The sequence below is a fragment of the Rousettus aegyptiacus genome, unplaced genomic scaffold, assembly GCF_014176215.1.
Source record: "Rousettus aegyptiacus isolate mRouAeg1 unplaced genomic scaffold, mRouAeg1.p scaffold_m13_p_13, whole genome shotgun sequence".
NCBI lineage: Eukaryota > Metazoa > Chordata > Mammalia > Chiroptera > Pteropodidae > Rousettus > Rousettus aegyptiacus.
Genome location: NW_023416288.1, coordinates 37537280 through 37555856, shown reverse-complemented (window position 1 = coordinate 37555856; position 18577 = coordinate 37537280). Strand labels below are relative to the sequence as shown.

At 41.9% G+C, this 18577-nt stretch overlaps 1 protein-coding gene across 1 annotated transcript in view; it reads right to left on the bottom strand.

The window, feature by feature from the left end:
- Positions 1-1562: 1562 nt before the first annotated feature.
- GARS1 (glycyl-tRNA synthetase 1) overlaps positions 1563-18577 on the bottom strand; it is a 39077-nt gene continuing 22062 nt past the window's right edge. The window contains exons 9-17 of the mRNA XM_016123837.2: positions 16682-16844; positions 15417-15581; positions 11973-12080; positions 11088-11233; positions 7240-7325; positions 6244-6353; positions 3671-3764; positions 2814-3004; positions 1563-1868 (exon numbers count right to left, since the gene is read on the bottom strand). Coding sequence (XP_015979323.2) covers positions 1743-1868; positions 2814-3004; positions 3671-3764; positions 6244-6353; positions 7240-7325; positions 11088-11233; positions 11973-12080; positions 15417-15581; positions 16682-16844 — 1189 coding nt within the window. The 3' untranslated portion in view covers positions 1563-1742. The remainder of the gene's footprint in view (positions 1869-2813; positions 3005-3670; positions 3765-6243; positions 6354-7239; positions 7326-11087; positions 11234-11972; positions 12081-15416; positions 15582-16681; positions 16845-18577) is intronic.

The window sequence follows — 18577 nt, the reverse complement described above, 5'->3', positions numbered from 1 at the left end:
TCACCTGCTTGTGCTCAGAACCAAGCATTTGTGGCACAAACAACCAGAGAGGGCTCTGCTTCAGGCCACCTCCCCCTCCCCCTGAGGTGATAAGTCGCTTTCTAGACAGCGGCTGTTCCCACAGGAAAAATGGGGCTCTGCGCCTTGGGGATGAGCCAGGGGAAGGGCGGGCTTGCGGATTTCACTTCCAGCATCTAACTCATGATAAATGTACTCGCTGATGAAAAGTGAAGAGAGCCTTGTTTCTCATCCCTTCACGATTCAAAGCGGACAAACCCCACTGTATATTAAAGTATCCTTTCCTATTAGTGAACTTGTAATGACGGCTGATGAGATGGTGTCTGTTTGACTGGGGAGGTACTTGCAGTAAAAGGAAACACATAAATGGGAAGTAAGGACGATCCCCCCCACCCCATGCCCGGCCCTCGATGCGAGAAAGCTAGAATACACTCCAAGTTAGGGAATATAAGAAATGTGAGGTGAAAGGAACTCCTAGAAAATTAAAACTCAGTTTATTTGAAATTTAGTTCCTTCTAATTTAAGAATGATGCTTTAAAAAGAACAAGGCAGAAGATAAAGAAGTTTCAGCATAAGACCTTCTTCCCCAAGAGATCTGTTCAGAAATTCGAGACTCGCCCGAAGTCGACATACTGAACGCCTCGCTGTGCACTGCTGCGCTGGGCACCGTGGGAGACGACAGAAACGAGAGCGGCCCTGGGGAGCGGCCCCTTCCACTGCCCTTCACACGCAAGGTGAAGGAAAACATCCTGCAGCTCGACCCTCCCCCGCCCACGCTGCCAGTGAGGAAGCTGGGCCGCCGGGCAAGGGCTTAACTCTGCGAAGAGCAGTTCAAATCCACGCGCCCTCGTAGTTTTTCCTAATAAATGAACACACGCGTTCTGAGTGCTCCATACAGAAACACGATAGAAGTCCTTCAAAAGCTGAACCCAAAACCACTGGGCTAGAATCGAGACACTGATGGGTGAGGATTGCTATGTCAGATTAGGACCGACGGGTTCCTCTCGCATCCGTTCGATGACTTCCAGGGCTACCTGGGAGGCCAAATGCAAACACATCTTCTGCCCACGCACACCCTTCTGGGGGCTTTGGAGAGCAAAGACCCCTGGGAGCAGCCCCGCACCCCTCACACCAGAAGGCCGCCCCGTCCGCATCGCGGACTCCCCACAGGCTGGTCTGCTGCTCAGAGACCGCTCTGGCACGCTGCGCCAACTCCAGAAGAAAAGAGAAAGAACAGAAAAACAATCTAGAGAGAGGGAAAGTGGGTAAGTGGCTGCTCGGGGCTGAGGCTGGAACGGGGAGTGAGCTACATGCACAGGAAACTTCTTTCTGGAGTGACGGAAATGTTCTAAAACTGGACTGTGGTGCTGGTTGCTCAACTCTGTAAATAGTTACACATCACTGAATTATACACTTAAAACGGCATATAAATTATACGCCCCAAAGGCTATTAAAATTGTATTAACTGTGTTTAACGACAAGCTATGAGCATGTCTATCCAGAAGTGGGAGAAACAGCTTTGCTAAAAACGCAGAAACAGCAAATGGATTACAAGTTTGTTCAGAATTCCTCCAACTTTAATTGTGGGGTAAGATCAGGCAGCCACTGAGGATAAAATGCAGTCCCTGGGAGCAATTGCAATGCTGTTTTTTTGCAAAGTGGACACAAGTTTTTGTTGGTTGGTTTGTTTTAGTACAAGTAGTCAAAAGTTGCCGAAACTGTCTTCATTCCTCGACTGTCTCTTTTTTACCAGTCTCTTGCCCTTCAAAGAGAGGATACCTGGCCTCCACGTCGGCCCATGTGACGCTGCCATTGGCCAGATCGCGAACTATGCTGGGCAGTTCAGAGATCTGGGGTGAAAGGAAAGAGAAATCCAAGAATCAACCAACTTGATTAGACTGTCAGAAGAGGGTTCCCCCCGAACTCAGGAAGCCTTACAGAGGAGCCAAATCAGTGTCTAAAGAATGATGGGGGTCCCTCTACGAACCGGTCCCCACACAACGTTTCCGGTCGGTCCCTCCCACGGTCGTTCCCTCCCTTCAATTACACTCGCCTCCCTCCCAGACCTGGTTCCTGCCCTTCTCCCAGCACTGCTGGGTGGGCCGCAGGTCCAGGCGAGTCAGGGCTGGTTTTGGAGGGAAACGAGCCAGAAATCTGCGGCGTCTGAGTCAGACGGTAAATTACTCCATAGGAGAAAGCGGTGCTTTGCTTCTGCTCTCCCTATTACTGAGTTTCCATATCACTTAACAGGCACGCTAAATGAAAACCTGCTCAAAATTAATAAATTAGTCGGCTGTCAATTAGAGTGGAAACGTCTTCCTGTCCCTCTGTATTTTTCCCACCTCCATTATTACCTTCCAATTTAGTAAAATTATCGAAACATCAGTCACTTCTCTGAATGGATTAACATGGAAAAGTTTACGCACACACCTGTATGTATTCCCACAGAAACATACAGATAAAAACGTGAAGCCCACAACGTCTGCCAATAAAACGACAGTAACGACCGCTGGGGATCCTATTTCTCTTGCCCAAACTAATAACTGTACAGGCGAACTGCTGGGGAATGGGCCCAGAATGATCCGCATGGCCATAAAACATTAGAGAAGTGTTAATGGATATGTTCATAATGAAACCAAGGGAATTTGGGAATCTGTGTGCTGTCAGATACAAGCCTACGATTAAAATTAAAAAGAAAAAAGAGAAGGGGAGCCTGAATACACCAAAATCCCGCTCCACTCGGAAGGAACCAGCACCCAGGGTTAAGACAAAAGGCCAAGGAGAAGGCCAGCCACCTCTGCCCGGATCTGCCGCATCGAGTCGCGGTCCCGCAGGGTCGCCGTGTGTGGGGTCTTGTTCACGGTGTCGAAGTCGATGGTGATGCCAAAAGCCACGCCGATCTCGTCGGTCCTGGCGTAGCGCCTCCCGATGGAGCCGGAGGAATCGTCAACTTTGTGAGAGACGCCGTTCCTGGTCAGGGCTTCCGCTGTCCAAAAACAGGAAGCACATTCAAGATAAAAGAATAAAAAGTCCCAATGTCACCCAAATATTGTCCTACAAGTTGAGGAAACTTATAAATAGGACTGAGACAGAGAGTAATAATTTACTGTTGCAAGAGAGAGAAAAAACCCCAAAGTTCGATAAACCCCTGTGGAGCCCACACCCCCCGTCGCCCCTCCACCTCACGGCTACAGGGGGCGCGCACCCCACTGGGAGCCAAGGCCAGGAGGCCAGGCCTGACTCCGCCACCTCTGCCTGCACGACGCCGAGCGGCTCACCCAGCTCCTCCCACTTCCCAACTCTGAAACCAGCGGGCAGCCCCAGACGGGCTGCAGGGCCAGTGGCTACAGACCCACTAGAGCTACGGTCCGCTGGGGTTCCCCTGACAAAGTGAGCACCAAGGTCATCGGGAGAAGCGAGGCTGTTTTAAATCTGACTCTTGGGTCCTACCCTGACTCACTGAAATGCTAGGAAAAAATATCCTTAGCAAGTATGTTCTCTCTTGCTCTGAGAGATAAGAACAGAAGCTAAAATCACTTAGATTTATTCTTTATTTAATACGTATTCCAATTGAAAAAAAAAAACAACATTTCCTAAAATTTAGTCTACTTGACAGTGTTCCCATGAAGATTACACAACTGGATTTGCTTACATAATTCCTTGACAAACGGCATGAATTCCTGGTTTTGGCTCAGTGGAAGGACGGAACATTTGAACGGAGCTACTACGGCAGGGAAACTGAAGAACTAGATGGTTTGAAAAGAAAGCCGACACGTTAGTGGGTAGAAATCTAAATGCTAATATCCACACTTTACTGTCAAAATACCAGAAAACACAGTACGAACAGCAGTGTGACGAATGAGAAAAAGCAGGAGAACCGGAATCGGAACGATCCTCTTCTTAGCTCAGAATTCGGACCTCAGTGAGCTCTCTATTTCTCAAAACCTCAGTTTCTCCATCTGCTCTGCTTGCTTCTCGGGGCCGCTGTAAAACTTCAATGACGTGAAAGCATTCTCACAGCTACCATAGAAGATGCTAACTTCTTTGATGCCACATAAAAGCTGTACAGCCTGACTTCTTTCCGTGGAGGTCCTTAAAGAACCTCCCTTCAAACCATCGAATAATAAGTAGTGCCAAGAAACAAAATCGTGTTCTGTTCTTTAAGAGTTTCAGCATGGCAGGAGGATCTATGAGCCTTAGTGGCCAAGTAAAACCGAGAGGTTTAATTAGCTTGCAGATGTGTGTCCAAAAGAATACAAAACAAACAAACAAAGATGTTCTGTATATCCACACTGAAAAGTACGACCCTTTTAAACTGCTCCTGAAACAGGGTTCAGAGTTACTCGGAAATAAAACAAAGCAAAGATATGCTGTGGGAGGCAAACTAGTCCACCGCTTTGGGCTGGAAATGACAGCTGGAGATAGTTCTTCAATCACATGTGCATAAAAGGTTCTTCTGACGGCAGAAATTTGGAACTCGGAATAAATAAGTCCCATTAAAACAACAAGTGACACAAGTTCCAGTTTAGCCTGCCCACCTTCTCCCCGCCCCCCTCCCCCCAAAAAAAACAACTTTAAAGGCCAAGCAATGGTGACTACCCCACTCAAAGTTAACCCTGGACTCCACCAGGATGGCTGCCCGGGTCACACGACATTCAGAATTCTACTGCTCTCCTCCGCCCTGTGATATTTCTATGTGAGAGAGAAATGGGGACCTGTTTTAAAGAATATTTTTTTTTTTTTTAATCTCACTAGCAATGTTTTTCTACCAAATTGATAGGAAAATGGACTGAGGGACCATGTGCTAATAATTTAGAAACATTTTTGGTTTCCCAAAGCCTAATCAAATTTCTCTTCAGGAATCTCTATAATTCATAAAACACTGTCACTAATTTATTCTGGTTTGCCCTTATGAAATTTCTATTAAAATTCCCATTTTACTGATATTGTTAGATCCAAAGAACAGCTAAATGATTTTTGAAAAAACCTTTTTATTAGAAATGTAAACGGAAAGAGCTTGAAGCAAACTTGACATGTAAAAACGGCCCATTATGCATGTCTTGGGCTTGTGTTCATATTACTATGTCATCATTCCTCAGGGAGAACCAGGCCTGGGGTCCGCGTGCCTGGTGTCCAGCTGGGTTCTTATTCTCTGTTGAATGAATGAGAAGCTGCTCCTTAAATGTATAGAAATAAAGATGTAACTTCAGGGCAGAGAATAAAATAGTAACTTTGCACTAACAGCAGGGACCCATCAGTCCATTCCTTAAGGCTCAGTGTCCTAGGAAGAGCTGCAGAGCTGATGCCCCACACCACACACACACTCGGCTTTAAAGCAGGCTGTAAAACGGTCGGGCCGGTAGGACCGTTCCTTTCAGTCCATCTGACATACAACTCTCTTCTCTAGCCATTCTTCTGGTTGATTTTCCTGGAAATCTGTGCCTAGCCCTTAAAGGAGGATAATTTCTGCAGGCAGAGGCGAGGAGAGAACGTGAAGGAAGGAGGAATGGTGAGATAAAGTGCAAACGGAGCAGTGATTCCGAAGCGTCAGAGCCAGGAGAAAACTCATGGAGTTGATGGAGACTTCTTACGAATGTTTATCTTCGGCAATGCTTGAATACTGGGAAAAGCTCCGCCCTAAATACTAATGTATGACCTGTCAATCTCCCACCCTGCAATCACCTGGGGTTATTAAAAAACAAACAAATAAACAAACACACACACACAGGTCCCTGGGTCTCAGACCTAGTAAATCGATATTTCTGAAATAAAACCTAGGAATTTACATCTTTACCCCAAAAGCGCGCCAGACAATTTTCTGCAGTTTGAGGTCCCGTCAATGCTTTACCAGTACAGAGACACAGTTTTCTGGTTTGGCCAAATTCTAGGAGCCATCTCTTCCTTTCCGATTTTCTGAAAACATGAGTATATGCAGAATGCATTGTTCCTTCCACTGATGCAACACAGACAGCTCCCCCAAAGTAATGTGCTTCTGACTCAGAAAGCACCAGGCGACTAAAACGATGGCATCTAGAATGACCTGCACACTCTGGGGCTCCCATGAAAACGTCAGGTCGGCGCGCTGCTCTGAACGCGGCGACGCGGAGAGCAGTGTAACGGCACCGGCACGCACCGCGAATAACGGATCGATCGCTCGGTCTCACCGACACACGTGAGCAAAGCTCATCCCTGAACTGAGAAGAGCGCCCCGCACAGGCAGCTTACCGTCCTCTGCTCGTCTCCCTCGCGCACGTGGAACGTGTGCTCCAGCACCGTGTACATGATCCTGCCCAGGCCAAAGGAGGGTTCGATGACATTCGGAACAACTTCTTCCACTGCGAGAGAGAGAGAGAGAGTCAGTGACAGTCTCTCACACCCCGCGGAACGCCTCCCGGGTCCTCTCGAAACAATCCTATGAGCACTAAAAAGACTTCTTTGTCCGTGATGAGGGGTAAGAAACGCATTTCAGAAATATCGTCGAGGCATGTTCTGCGCACCACCCCATGGCATCCGAGCGACGGGGAAGCAGAGCTCTGACGTGGAGGCCGGGCTGGAGCAGACGCGCCAGGTCACGGGGAAGGGCCTGCGTCCCCTCCTCGGCTCACGCCGCTTCCACAGCCCGCTGAAGCCCAGCCACAGGGCAGGCCGGACACTGGCGGGAAAGAGCAGGCCTGTCCCCTCCCCTGGCAGAGGCCAGTGCCTGTGCCCACTCGTTGTTGCCAGGGACTTCAACCCCGCCACAACTGACCACGGGCATCCTTCGTGTGTGCTCCAGAATACTGAATTCCCAACTCCCAGACTTCGTGCTACGAAAAATAACCACCTCCTTGGCTTTTAAAAAAGCATGAAAGATCACCAATCTAAACAAATTTTAGCAAGTTAATCTGCCCCCAAAAAAGACAGAAGGGGTGAATTCCCTCTTTTGCTTAAGAAACAAAAGGATTTTTCCTTAAAATGAAAACAAGATCTTTTTAATCAGAGATGTTCTTCATATACACTTCAGGTTTTAGGAAATATAAAAGTGGCATTATAAGTTATTCCCCAGTACAAGTACAATTATGTTTTTCTAAAAAAGGACCGAGATTATGCCTTAAACATATTCAACAAATTTAAGGTTGTGGGATTACAAATTTATCTTTCCTCTTCAAATTTTCTGTAAAATGGTTGTTATAAAAGTTAAAAAAAAATTTTGCTTGTTTCTTAGTTTTAGCACAAATTTACCATGTAGTGTTTTCTGGAACCTCTTCACACTGACCATGTCTCCTGTTAACTGAAACGTTTTCCCCTCGGTTTCAACAGTGAACTCCCTACAAAGAAACAGAGCAACATTAAGTTCAGGTGAAAACGAGAATCCCTGAGCCTCAACTTAAAGGGGTTTCACAGGTTGCTAAACTTTTACACTTTGAGTGTGATATAATTTAGTCAACTCTCCAGGTAAAATAGCTGAAGTCAAGTTTAAAGTATTTCATAAGGAATACCAAATTAAATATTATTCTAACAACGGCACCAAACTATTCTGAGAGGCATCCAAAAATGTGACTAGTTTTATAAAATCCTGCAAGGAACTGAATGACTAATGCCTTTAGTTTTCAGATCACAGTAAAACCAAAAACAATTTTTTAAAAAATTTGGTTTTAGAATAATTACAATAAATTTGTCAGAAACAGGCTTGCTGGCAAAAGACCACGGTTCTCATAGTTTCAACAAATGTAAAAATGACCAGCTTGTCATCTTACAGAAAGTAATTTTAAAACTCCCACACTATTTCTAAAATAAAATTTGACATTTATGTATTTATGTTGATGAAGTTTAATAATTCTGTTTGATTTCAATATAAAATTTTATCCCTGCCCCCCCCCCCCCCGATCATTGACTGTGGTATGTTTATTATCCTGAGATACGCCCATTGGGTTTCAGGTTATAAGACTTCGCCTTTATGGAGAGCTTCATGTGATGCCGATATTTCAGCTTATGAGGGAGGTATCTCCTCACATGATGAAGATCTTTTTGCATTTGTACTGTCTTATAAGCAGTTTAGTGCTGGGAGGAGAGCGCCCTCATGTGGTTGTCTGTGAAGCTGTATCGACGGCGCATGTTTTGAAAGTTTCTAGCGGTGATAATCTCATGCATCATATGAGATTATCTCATCGACTTCCTCCATTTTCACATTGTTTGACAGTTGTGTATGCATGCATTAAAGAGTCCATTATATAAACAGCGTCATATATATCCTGTGAGCACAGTCTAAGTGCAGAGTAGGCAATAGTTACTAAAAAGCTGAAATGAGCAAGGATTTGAAAATTAGTTAAATCAATAAAGGAAACTTTCGTATTTATGGATAATGATAACTAACTAGTGATCTATGTCCATTTTAATGGGATTTTATGTTGTTTTAGCCTAAATAGATGTTAATTGTGGGAGACCAGAAATGTTTTTAAATTTTCCTACTGAAATGGCTAATTCTACCTTCAACTTTCAAGAGTTCGTCTTGTGATAGTCCTTTTACAAATATATATGATATGCACCTGCAACTGCCACTGTCCCCAACCTCTCTTTGCATGCCCCTGATCTTCCAACCGCCTCCACTCCCAGTTAACCACTGATCTGCTTTCTGTCACTGCAAACTGGTTTGCCTTTCCTGGAGTTTCACATATAATCTTTTGGGTTATAACTTCTTTCGAACTTGGCGTATTGCCTATGGCAAGTGTTGGCAAATTTCTGTAAAGGGCCAGCTATAAAATACTCAAGGTTTTGCAAGCCACATGCATCTCTCGTGCTCTGTTTTCATAAATCCTTTGAAAATGCAAAACTCATCCTTAGCTGGAGGCCGTACAAAAAACTACGAAAGATGTTTCATATGCACTTAAAAAAAATGAGTACATTGGTTATTAAGACGTTCTATAATGTGCAATGAAGTGGATTAATAGTGCTTAGATCTTCAAATTCCTGAGTTTTTGTCTAGATGCTCCACCAATTACTGAGAGAGGAGTGTAAAAATCTTCAACTGTAATTGTGAATTTGTCTATTTTTCCATTCAGTTCTGTCAAGACTGTTTTCTATATTATAACGTTTTTAGTTGCATAGTTAGAAGTGATATGCCTTCCTGACGAATCAAACCCTTTAACATTATGAAATGCAACTCTGCCCCTGCTAATTTTCCTTGTTCTGTTTACTTTGATATTAATATAGCCGCTCCGACTTTTTGATTAGTATTTGGAAATATTTTTTGATTATTTTACTTCTAAAACTGTAATTACAATAAGTTTCCTATAAAACAGCATTTAATTGGGTCTTGAATTTTTTAATCAATCTGACAATCAATGGCTATTAATTCCGGGGTTCAGATTATTATATTTAATGTAACATCAATATTGCTAAGTTTAAATCTACCATCTCACAAGTTATTTTCTATTTGTCCCATCTGGTTTTTGCTCATTATTCTTCTTCTCCTGTCTTGTAGAGTATTTTTTACTATTTTATCTCCCTTATTGGCAGTTTTTAAGTTTTTCTACATAACTGCTCTAGAATTTACCGCACATGCTTATGTAAATGATCATGGCATACCTTCAATAATATCATGCCACTTCACATATATGCACCTTACAACAGTATATCCCCAATTCTTCACTCCTATCCTTTGAGCTACTGATGGTAAACCTTTTACTTCTATATATTTTCTCAATTTCACAATATATTGTTTTTGCTTTAAACAATCCATTATTTTTTTAAAAATTGAGATGTCATTTTAAAGAAATTAAAGAAAACGTCATTATTCACCTACATATTTATCATTTTTAGAGCTCTTAGTTTCTTTGGGTAGACCTAAATCTCCCCACTTCTGCCTGAAGAACGTCCTTTACCATTTCTTGCAGTGTAGACTTGCTGGCATTTTCTCTTCATTTTTGAAAGACATTTTTGCAAGATATAGGATTTTTGTCTGTAAGCACTTTAAAAGATTTCATTCTATTGTACTGTGGCTTATATAGTTTTTGCTAAGAACTTTAATCATTCCTTTCATTGTTCCTTTTTATGTAATGAGCCTTTTTCCCCTGGCTACTTTAAAGAATTTTCTCTTTATTATTCGTTTTCAGCAATTTGGTTCTGATGGGCCTTCATGCGGCTTTCATTGTGTTTACTCTGCTTGTGGTTGAACACTTCTTGAAACTGTGGGTTTATAGTGTGCACCAAATTTGAAAAATTTTCAGCCATTGATGAATCTTTACATATTTTCTCTGTATACCCTCTTTCTGTGACTCCCAATTACACATTAGACTGCCTCATATTGTCACAAAGGACATTTTTTTCTCCCAGTCTCTTTTTCTATGCCTCATTTTGAATAGTTTCTGCTGTGTTACCGTTCGATGTTCTTTCCTTCTGCAATATTTAATCTACTGTTAATCCTATTCAGTGAGTTTTCATTTGAGATATTGCCTCTAGGTGTTTCATGCTCTCTGTCTATATATATATATATATATATATATATATATATATATCCATTTCTCACCTATGTTCATTTTCTTTATATCTTTAAGCAAGCATATTTATAACTGTTTAAACATCCTTATGTATTTATTTCATCATGTTTATCATTTCTGGGTGTTTCTTTTCATTGCCTCTTTTCCTTGTTATGGGTCACATTTTCATATGATAAAATATGTTTAGAAATTTGTGTTGTTTGCTGGACAGTAAATTTTATACTGTTTAGTTCTGGATTTTGTTGTATTCCTTTAAATCCTTTACTGTTTTTATATTTATGCTTAAAACAATTACGGAGACCACTCCAAAGCTCAAAAAAAGAGCACTGACTTTAACATACATATAGTTTCTAAATCTACTTAGTCACTAGCTGGGATAGGTCTTCTCCTCTAAGAAAATTATTGGAGAAATAGGATCTTTACAGTCCATTTCAAATCTATTCTGGCTATAATACCCAAATCTCGGCAAACCCAGTTCTTTAAATGTAGCCAAGAGACACTAGTCACCTGTGAAAAATTTCTAAGGAAACTAATTTCACCCTAACTTTCAGAACCTGGCAGGGCCCATGGAAAGGCACGTGTCTGAGATCTTACCCCTTTTCATTCAGTAGTTTCTCCATTTCCGTAATGTAACACTCGTCACAAATGGCAAGGTACTCCATCACCAGCTTCGCATCCTTCTTGTATGCCTTACCGATTGCTCCCTTATTGGGTTCAAACTGAACAACGTTGACTGTTTTGTATGAAGTAGTCAAGGAATCCAAAAATACAGAACTGCCCTAGTATTTCAGGAAATAATCTTGAGAACCACAAAACTCATTAAAAAAATAAGTAAACACCATCAATATAGGCTTTTTCAAAGTTATAGTGAGATAAAAAGAGATATTATCTCATCAGTAATATAATCCAATACATAGCGTAATGATCTCTGATAACAATTTATTCATTTCTAAAATGTCCCAACGTGACAGGATCTACTTCCTGCCACTGGCCTAGCCTGGAGATCAGCTCACAACCTCAATGCCTAGTAAAGGAAGAAAATGTCTACTGCGCTGATGAACATACCAAGTGAGCTAAATTATTATTTCATCTACTGTAAAATGGTGCCCATCTTTTAAAAGAGAAAGTATTCGCCAGGTACCTACGTTTTATTTAAAGAGTATGTAGGTAGCTGCATGTGTGGAGAAATGTGTTTTGGAAGTGGCTGAGAAAAACTGGTCCACACCCTAAAAGGCATTCAGAGCACGTTTCTGAATGCGCTTCTTTTATGGACCAAACACTGAGGGGGCACGTGTCGGGTTACAAGAGAACAGCAAAGGGGCGGTGAGACAGAAGAAATAACAGGTTTAAGTAAATGTGACTGCGATACCCAAAAATGTCGCGGTTTTTCCGTAGAACAAGGTATAGACCTGGACATATCCATGTCAAAGATGTCTTTTATACTTTAGTTCTGAGTTGTGAAGAGATTAGAAAGGATATGGGCTCTTTCAGAGGTTTCTCGGCTACAAGTGGGACTTTGGTGGCCCGCGCATGACAAGAAAGGTCGTAACAGGACCGATCAGCACATCCGACAATCTCAATCCAGCCCTAAGAAGACAAGAACAGATAAAACATTTATTACTTACATTGGATTCATTCACGAATATATGCAGATTATAACGAACGCTTTTGCATTCTCAAGGATAATTCAATCACAGAATCTCCACTCAGCTTTTCTAAATGTTTGAAATAGGAATAGTTTTATACAGCGGGCAGCTAACCACCCTATAAACTATAATTCACGCACGCACACAAAGCAGTCATCTTATATTCTGGCCGGATTTATTTTGCTATATTGTGCATGTGGGGTAAATTAATATAGTCTGTGATTTAATTATGAAAACAAAGTGTGAAGCTAGACAGAACCAATAGATTTGTTTCAAATTTGTAACTGGGATTCAAAATGAGTCTGGCAGAAACCACTGCTCTCACATCCAGGCATCAGCTGGCTACACACACTTCCGCAGTTGGCCACAAACGTGGGCATTTGTGCTCAATTAGGTTTCTACCCAACAAAAGAAAATCACCTGTTCTTTAGCAGGTAATGTTTAGGTCAGAGAATGAAACTTAATGACAGCGTGGGTGCCAGGTTCCATTTCCTGTTAATACCTAAGAGCCTTTTCAAAAGCACAATCTAAATTGTTTTCAAAGACACTTAGGAATCTGTTATTTGAGAACAAAAGAGATAAAAGGCTTATTTTAGTATCTCGTTAGTCCTTCTCATGAATATTTACTTTTTGCCTTTGACCCAGAGTCTGGGAAAACTCAGCCATCATGCGTTTTCCAAGTGCATGCTACCGGATGAGGTGCTTGGGATGAGGACAAATAAAAAAACTCACATAAACTCAGAAACCCCAACACATAACAGGAATTAAAGAAAAGAACGAAGCCTAAAAACATGTAACTTGATCGTCTGACATTCATTAAATATGTCAATATATATATTTATGCTCTTAAATGTATAAACCTAGTGGTTATTATTTATCAAAGATTTCAATTAACATATATGTACTAAAAGATAAAATTACAAAAACCATGCCTGAGGATGGTAAACAACTTTGGGACAGTTGTTACTTCTGAGGGGGAAGAGAAAAGTGGAGCATTAGCTCTATTTTAACTTTTTTTATTAAATAAGTAAAATATGGACCATACAAAAGGAAAGCATTTAAATCTTTAAAGGAGTTTTCCCTCCTCAAGTTTGTTACTTTGGAGCTTCAGGTTTTGTTCAGTCCCGGCTTTGAATGACCTTACACAAAACACTGTAGCCTGATCTCAATGCTAGGCCCACGTCATCTTTTTAAAAAAATTTTCTTTAATTTTTTTCAATTTAGGAATAATTGGCACATAACATTGTATTAGTTTCAGGTATATAACTAATGATTTCGTAGTTGTACATATTGCAAAATGATCAAAGCAATAAATTAAGTCAACATCTGTCACCACACAGCTACAGACTTTTTTTTCTCATAATGAGAACTTTTAAGAGTAGATCTCAGCAACTTCCAACTACATGACACGGTATGGTTAGCTATGATCCCCATGGTATGCGTTACACTCCTAACTTAGGGAGGCCCACATTTTCAGATCCTTAATCCTCGAGGGTTTGGCCACAGCTTATGGCTGCACTCAGAAGATGATGATCAGGAATTACCGAGCAGAGTTCACTAAAGCAATACGGCACAATGGTTAAGAGCATGGATGGGCCTGGAGTCAGACAGCCCTGGTCCATGGCCCTGGTCCATGGTCCAGCTCCACCACTCACTGGCTGTGAGACTCGGCAAATTCCTTAACTTCTTAGCACTTCGGTTCCCTCAGAAATTGAGATTACTGTGAGGATTCAATAAGATAATACACGTGAACCACTCAGAATGGTCTACAGCTCTTAACAATGACAAATGCTAAATGAACAAACAAGAGAGATAAATGAAATGTAATCCAGGTCAGATTCGGAATCTAAATTGAGAGCAAGAATCTGAATCTGGTTTAACTTGAACTTAGAGTCAGAGCAAACTAAGAAAGGAGCTGATATGGAACAAAGAGAAAATAAACTTTCCCCACACAAAACAAAAAAAAATATTTTATTGGTTTGATTTCAAAATAAAAAGAAATTCCAGAAAATCTAAAACATGTGAAGAAATTACTGATCATCTGTAATCCAAAAATAATTGCTAATCTCATTTTGGCATACATGTGGTTAAACAAGCTTGTGAAGAAAATAAAGTAACAAAAAAACCTGAACAGATTACAGAAATTCTTTCCTAATTCCACAAAGGACAAAGAATATATTAAAAACAAGATCATAGCCAACAGAGATATATGCGTATCACTCTGCATGTACACATGTGTGTATGTTTATGATGCACATAAAAGCATCTAGAAGAGGAGTCGAGGAACCAAGGCCCATGGGGCTAAAAATGGTTTCTACATTCATAAAGGGCTGTAAAAACAACAACGGTAACAACAATAGAGATGGGCAGAGATCCGCAAAGGCTAAAATATTTACTGTATTTACTACAGAAAATCTCTGATCTGGAAAAGAAACATGAAACACTTTTGGTGAGAGCCTGCAATTGGAAACTTCGCTTTCTACACAGTATTCTTCGGAATTACTTTTTTGCTTTTTGTTTCACAAAAAGGAGTAAGTATTTTTTACGAGTAACTTTTATTTTTAATTTTAAAAATGAATCTATTAAAGAAAGTGACTTTAAAAAGTATAAAGTGAAACCATGGGCAAATGAGACAATGACCCTGGGCTAGTCTGCATGGGTGAGAAGCCTCCCCAGGACCGAAGAAGGGAGACCAGCAGGCTCTCACCCCCTTGTTTGGACGCCACCGTGTCCCCACTGCCACCAGTGCAGGAAGCGCCTTCAATATCCAGATGCCTTTCCGTCTAAGCTTCAGTACTGATGCGCATGTTTGGGGGGTAAGGATGAGAAGGCACAGTGAAGAGGCGACCGAGAGGTCTTCTCTGAATTATTATTAAATACGGAGAATTTCAGAAAAGGAAGCTGCTAAACAAGAGCTCAGCATCTACTAGTCTACCCCCCAAATCTACTAAACGGCTCCCTAAACTGACAGCGCCGACTTCCTTTACTCGATCCCGCCACCATTTCCAATGTGTGCTTGGGTCCTCATCAGGGAGGCCACCCCACCTTAGCTGCGCTCAGGACCCTACGGAGGACACGGCTCACCCCAGGAACGTACGCACCAGCGCCGCCCCATCGCCAGACAGGAGGCAACTGCTTTTCCCATTTTGCTCAAGCAAAGGTCTCTTTTCTTTTTGCTCCGCTCTGACACGAAGGACACAACAGGTGACTCTGATATCCAGGCTTCTAAGTCACCAGTGTGCAGACCACACACGGCAAACCATTCCACTCCACTTACATAGGACGTCTTGGATTCGGCATCCCAACAGTCGCAGGCATAGTGGGCCATCTCGTTCTCCATGTGCTGTCGGAAGCGGAGTCTATCTGGAGATACTCCAACCTTCACGAGGTAGAGGTAGATGCGGCCAATGAAATAGCCTAACACTGAGTTGTTAATCACACCCTAAAAATAAAGGAATAAACAAATAGGAAAATAAGTATGCAACCGAGTACGCAAGCAGCAGAGAGGAAGGGAAAAAAGACACGTTAACACTTCTGAAGGACAAGGTACTATTTCCCACGAAGTTATTCGCAAACTACTGAAAAATATTTGAAATACAGGGTTAGCTAATTATCAAGCTTTCAGAATAATCTCAAATACCAGAATGCAACATTGGCTATTTTTAAAGGGGTTAGCGTAGAATGGACAAGCTGAGAGTAATGGAGCTATGCAAAGTCTTTCTACCATACTCAATGGGACTGCAAACATTTAGTCTGATATCTCATACTTTCTAAATCTACAGTCCTAAAAATGACATCGTAATGACCCTAAGGAATGGCAAATACACTCCTGAATTAACAAAATGAGACACGTTGAGGGGATTTTACTGTATTCTTATCTACTGAAATCCGTGAACATACAGTACATGCAACCTTACAATTTTAGTACCGGAGGGCTCTTAGAAATCACCTCGGCCCATCGCCTGCCTGCTGCTGGGTATGGGGGGCGGCAGGAGGTCTTCTTTGAAAAATGGCCAACAAGTTATCATGCAGCCTCTACTTGAATATTGTCACAGGCAGAGAGCTCATTGTTCTCAGGGCAATTCATTCCACTACTGGGCAGTATCTGCTGTTAGAAAGTTTCCACTTACTCATTTCTCCAGGCAAATAATTAGAGAAATTCTATTACATGCAAGACTTTATTCCAATTGCTGTGGGTAATAAAGAAAGGTTGAAAATCCAGAAAGCTTTATCTCTGGGAGTCGAAATGTCTCCTCCAAAGCAGTACATACTGCTAAAAGTTTGATTAGTGGTGCACAGTTCAAACCAAGACCTCTTTCCCAGTGCTCTCTGAATTACTGTTCCTATGTTAGCCTCAAAGGACCACAAACTGCCATATTTGGGTAATCCCTTCCCACTATGACAGTGTATAAGTACTATATAAGAACAAATAATAAAATGACTGCTAAAATAAAATACTTTGTCATCCAGTACACAGAACTTGCTCTGTGCTACAAACGCTGAATAGGTTCAATCTAACTTAGGGTACCTGCGGAATCTCACCTGCTCAACAGCATCCCTGAGGCGCATTTTCCGGGCAGACTGCCCGCTGACCTGGGCTTTTGCTGAATACAAGCAAAGCTGGAGGTCCGCCACGCTCTGGAACTTGGGATGGTCCTTCTCGCTGGGATCTACAAAGTGCTCGATTTCTGCCATTGTGAATTCTCTGAAAGCAAAAATAAAAGGGACAAGAGTTGCATGTTTAAATATAAAAAGCAGTTAACAAAGCCCTTATTTTCAACTTCATCTTGTAATGGTATAGGCCCCTATACTGCAGGAACTTCTTATCACTACACAGAAAACTGTTTTCTAAGGGAATGGCAAAGAATAGAGTTGGATTAGATTTGTCTGGGTGGTTATTTTTAAATGAAAATATTTATTATGAATAATGAAAACATTTCATTAATGAACACACTACTCAAATAGTATTTTAAATAAGTATTATCAAACTTCTCTCGATTATTAATTCCTTCCATCTAGTGACAAAGATTCTTTACTTGACGAAACTGTAGTCAGTCTCCTGAGGCCCATCGTGCACTTCCTCGTAAAATCCAGTTTCAGCAAGACCCCTGCTCAGTTCAGTGTAACCGGAACCGCTGGCCCCCCCTTGTGACCTGACCGCCCTCGGTATTTTGTCAGGCTCCTCAACCCTGCTGTCCCCTTGGTGACGTCTGATCACCCTGGCCTGTCTTCAGCAAGAATCCTGTTAGGTCGGCTTAGCCAGAATCCCCCTTGCCCTCGACACTCCCACAGTCACTCCCTGTCCTCCACGCCCCCGGCTCCTCGGCTACAGACCCCTGCGCCCAAGCTGCACAGCAACCCCCCTTATCTGCGGCTTTGCTCTCCACGGTTTCAGTTACCCTCAGGGAACTGCAGTCTGAAAATATTACACGGAAAATTCCAGAAGTAAATAATTCATGTTTTAAATTGCATGGCGTTGAGTCGCCTGACGAAACCTCGCAGCCCTGCCCAGGACGTGAAGTGCCCCTTTGTCCGGCGTATTTACACTGCCCACCCGTCAGCAGCACCTTGGTTATCAAACTGTCATGGCACTGAAACGCTTGTGGACTTTACATCACAAAGTCATTCCCCTCGCTTCGTCTCCTCGCACAGACCCTGTACCATCTCACGGCATCACAAGGGTGGGTAGAGCAGAGTGAGATATTTTGAGAGACCACATTCACGTAACTTCTATCACAGCATAGTCACAATTGTTCTATGTTTAGTTGTTAATCTCTTGTGCCTAATTTATAAACTTTATCATAAATATGTGTATATAGGAAAAATACACAGTACGCATAGAGTTTGGCACCATCTGCGGTTCAAACGTTCCCTGGGGGTCTCGGAACGCAACCCCTGCAGGCGATACCGGGGGGCTGCTGTAGGCAGCACTGAGCCCTGCTCTGCTGAGGTCCCCCAACCGTCACAGTCTTGAACAAAATGTTTTTACCACTTTAACTACTGAACATCACTGTTTTTTTCTTTGATGTTAGCCACACCACAAAAAATTATTTCTTTGAACGAAAAATAATTTTTAAAGAACAGATTGATAGTTTTTAAAATTAGGAAATCTTAAGCAAATGTCAGACACAAAGAAGAAAGGAGGTGCTGAAGAGTGACTTCCAAATAAAATGGTTTTCCTTAAAGCATCAGCACATCTTATAAATATAGGTAAATGAAGCTCCCAATATTTACTTTTCAAAGAATGGAAAATTAAAAGTGAATTGAAACTGTTCTTTCACAGGAGTTTGATTTCTTCTTTTTTACTGCTCTCGACAATTAAATGACTGATAATGGCACCATACGAAGTGTTTCCTTAGAATAACGGCTTTTCTAAAGAAGTGTTATTTAAGACGGAGGACACAAGGCACGAGATGAAATAAGTCTGCACGTGGCGAC